This window comes from Perca flavescens, chromosome 16 (assembly GCF_004354835.1).
Source record: "Perca flavescens isolate YP-PL-M2 chromosome 16, PFLA_1.0, whole genome shotgun sequence".
NCBI lineage: Eukaryota > Metazoa > Chordata > Actinopteri > Perciformes > Percidae > Perca > Perca flavescens.
Genome location: NC_041346.1, coordinates 20577216 through 20580838, shown reverse-complemented (window position 1 = coordinate 20580838; position 3623 = coordinate 20577216). Strand labels below are relative to the sequence as shown.

The window sequence follows — 3623 nt, the reverse complement described above, 5'->3', positions numbered from 1 at the left end:
ATCTCAGCCAGTATTTCTTTTGATCGTCTTTGAACGTCTTCTCTTTTCTCTTGAACGCCCAGCCCCCCCTCCTCTGTTCTTAATTTGTATTCACAGGGGGGTTCTCCGCCGTCTGAGGTTACATAGATGAGAATTGGGGGGGATTTGGGGGATCTCTCTCCAGCAGTTTTTAAGTGGCTGAGGTATCAATCAGGTGCTGATGTTACACTGATGCAATGTTTTAGCCTTTAGAGGAGGTTACTTCTGGACGCTGTGCTGCTTTATATCAATTTACCAGCAGCTAATCTAGATATCAGTTAACACCTGACAATTGATACTGTTAACATATGTGCAAAGACAGCTACCTGATGTTTGGTCCTGTATTAATTAGGAGCTTTCTATCAGGGACATTTTAAAATTTGACTAAGGATTTGTTTGGCGCTTTAAAGTGAGGTAATATTGAGTTGGGTCCGTAGTCCCTTAATTGTACAAATCTGTCTGATAAAGCGGAGGCAAGAAATCACAAAAACACATTTTATAGTGCATTTAAACCAGTTTACTCTCATGCTTGCAAGTGTAATTCAAAGCATTTACCAGAAGAAACTGCATATAATAAAAAGTTGTCATCCATTTTAAAATACATTCAAGAGTGCAATTATTTATTATGAAGACAGGAATATAGAATATATAGAATATAATCTCTCTTTAAAAAAATGTTTCTAATCATTTCATAGTATGAAAAACACCATTTACATAAAGCAGAAAACATTCAAAGATCAGCAGGTGCACAACTGTTCCCAAAACCCAGAGATTCAATTATTAATTATTATAAATATATATTAAAAATCAAGCTACACATTTTACTGCAAGTGTGCAATCTGCTCGAGGATAGTATGAATTTCACATCCAGCATAAATATTACAGTACTTTAAGGACGGGGTGATTATCCAACAATAAAAAAATTTTTCTCAGGAATTATTAGAAAATATGTTTTAGATGGAACAAAAACATGTCTTGATAAAAAGAAAAACAGCACATAAATAAGTCCTGAAGTGACCAATCTGAATCAGAAATGACTCCACAACCCTGTTTAGAGGTGAAAAGGCGCTATGGGGCAGAGGCTGACTATTTGCTCTTCTTGCAGTTTGTTGTCTCTGCGTTCTCTGACTCCTCTTTGGCTTTGAGCAATCCACTTTGTCCGTTGACAGGAGAAACCAGGGTGTTCGTCCCCACTACTCTATTTCCACCAGTTGTGGCAGTTGAGGTCGTCCCGTTGGTTGCGCCGTTATTGATGCACGCTTTCTTTTCCTCGCTGGTGAGGGCAGCATAAGGGGAGTGGCCAGTGAAAAGGGTCTTATAGATGGCCGACTCAATGCCAGCGAATGGTGAGGCGGAGGAGCCTGTCAGCATCATCTTTGACTAAATGTGTCAAGATAGAAACAAAATGTCTTATTAGGTTTAGAACAGAATATGTGACATCTAACCACTTCCAAAAAGTGGAAGTGTCTCAAATTCCTGTACTATAGCAGCTGTCTCTAAAGCAGCTATAATCAGTATATTTAAAATCACTTGTGGTGTCTTGTTTTGTCTTATCATTTGTGTGGACCCCAGGAAGAATAGTTGTTACTTTGGTAAAAACCAATGGGGATCCTAAATAAATAAATACAAATAAATAAACCTACAGAGAAGTATCAGCTGACTCTGCAGTTGTATGTAATTTGTCATTTTTCATGGATAGCTAAAGTGATGTTGGCCTAGTTTACATATAAACACACTAAGTACGCGGATAACACATTAGTATTTACTTCTCATTAGGAGATGAGTGTATATCCGCATCATCAGGAACACAAAATAATAAATAGCAGATTTGGACGCAACTCTTTGAATCTGATGAAATGGCTCAGCGTTAATTTGACAGACCAGAGACGGAGGGAGCTAACAGAATGAGAGTTGAAAGAAGACATGGTAAATTTATCTGTGTCTCAGTCAAGAGCACAAGTTTCCCAGAGAAGAGAGGATGATGCAAGCTGATGAAAATGATCCAAAGCCCAAGCCCTACGGGTAATACTGAGTTAATGTGAGTCATCGCAGCTAAAACTTCAAAAAAGCAGAGGGAGAAAGGTCACTTAGAAGACAAGACACCACAGATTTGGAGGGAGCTACAGCACCAAAACATGTTTTAAACCTGAGTTAAGATCAAATAATAAACTAAGAAATGTATTAAATAGTTGCTTTATCATAGTTTGTTAAATGGACCAAAACACACCGTCCTGGTGCAGAATCAGAATCAGAAAAGGGTTGTAAGTTACAAGCCTTGGTGGTTGGTGCATACATACACAAATTTGTATCTTATATCGTATTTGGTTTGTATCTGAATGACTACCATCATGGGTGTTTATTCTCAAGGTCAGTATCAGGTATGAGCTACACCAAATTCACCACACTGACCTTGTTGACGACAGTGAATATGGTGTAGATGAGCATCAGGTGGTGCTTCTGGAGAGGCAGATAGTGGGTCTGCTGCAGAGCAAACAGCACCGCCCCTATCAGGGTGATCTTGGTGGGGCTAAACAGACATGCAATAAAAGGTTATGTTATGTTAATTAGAGTTGGTTGTGATATAATAGATGACACAAATAAATCACGCTAGCTGTTTGGGTTGGAATAGTTCGACATTTTGGAAGATGCACCTATTCACTTTCTTGCAGAGAGACAGATGAGAATATTGATACCTGTCCTGTCTGTAAGGTAAATATAAAAGGTACAACCAGAGCCGGTCAGCCTATTTTAGCTTAACATAACGACTGGAAGATGGGAAAAATAGCTTTCTTGGTTCTATCCAAGGGTAACACAATCTGCTTACTAGCAACTCTAAAGCTCAATAATCAATAGGTTATTGTCTTGTTTGTTAAATATTTACAAAAAACAAAGTGTAAAAATGACAAGTTGTAGTTTTGCATGAGGGGATGTGCCAGACTATTTTTTGTCGGGCAATCAGCGGAGATTCCAGGGAGTAACTGAGCCAGGCCAAGAAAAGGTCCAGCACATAACCAACTGTAACACCACAACATGTACAGCAGTCGTAATGTTCAAATTTCACAATACACTCACAGTGTATTGAAAATGTAATTTTATAAGCACAAAAATCACAAATATAATATTGATAGAGTCCTGTAGACTTACTAAGACATTTTGAGGAGCTCATTAGTCTCTGGTTTCCATACGCCTCGAACAAGCTGCTCAAAATTACTTATCAGACCACCTCCAGCACCTAGTAGGAAAGACACATGTGTTTGATACAGATTGATATTATTCTCACACACACACACATACATACATATATATATACAGTGGGGGAAATAAGTATTTGACCCCTTGCTGATTTTGCAGGTTTGCCCACTTACAAAGAATGCAAAAATCTACAATTTTAATCATATGTATATTCTAACAGTGAAAGACAGAATCCCAAAGAAAATTCCAGAAAATCACATCATATGAATTTATTAAAATTGATAACCATCTGATGAGGAAAAACAAGTATTTGACCCCCTGGACAAACAGCAAGCATTCTGGCTCCTACAAGCCAGTTAGTCTTTCTTTAAGACACAGCCCCAATCTGAACCAATTATCTACATCAAATATAC

At 38.1% G+C, this 3623-nt stretch overlaps 1 protein-coding gene across 1 annotated transcript in view; it reads right to left on the bottom strand.

The window, feature by feature from the left end:
* Positions 1–568: 568 nt before the first annotated feature.
* Positions 569–3623, bottom strand: part of tmem38b (transmembrane protein 38B) — a 14036-nt gene continuing 10981 nt past the window's right edge. The window contains exons 4-6 of the mRNA XM_028600774.1: positions 3163–3250; positions 2428–2545; positions 569–1398 (exon numbers count right to left, since the gene is read on the bottom strand). Of these exons, the coding sequence (XP_028456575.1) occupies positions 1105–1398; positions 2428–2545; positions 3163–3250 (500 nt within the window). The 3' untranslated portion in view covers positions 569–1104. The remainder of the gene's footprint in view (positions 1399–2427; positions 2546–3162; positions 3251–3623) is intronic.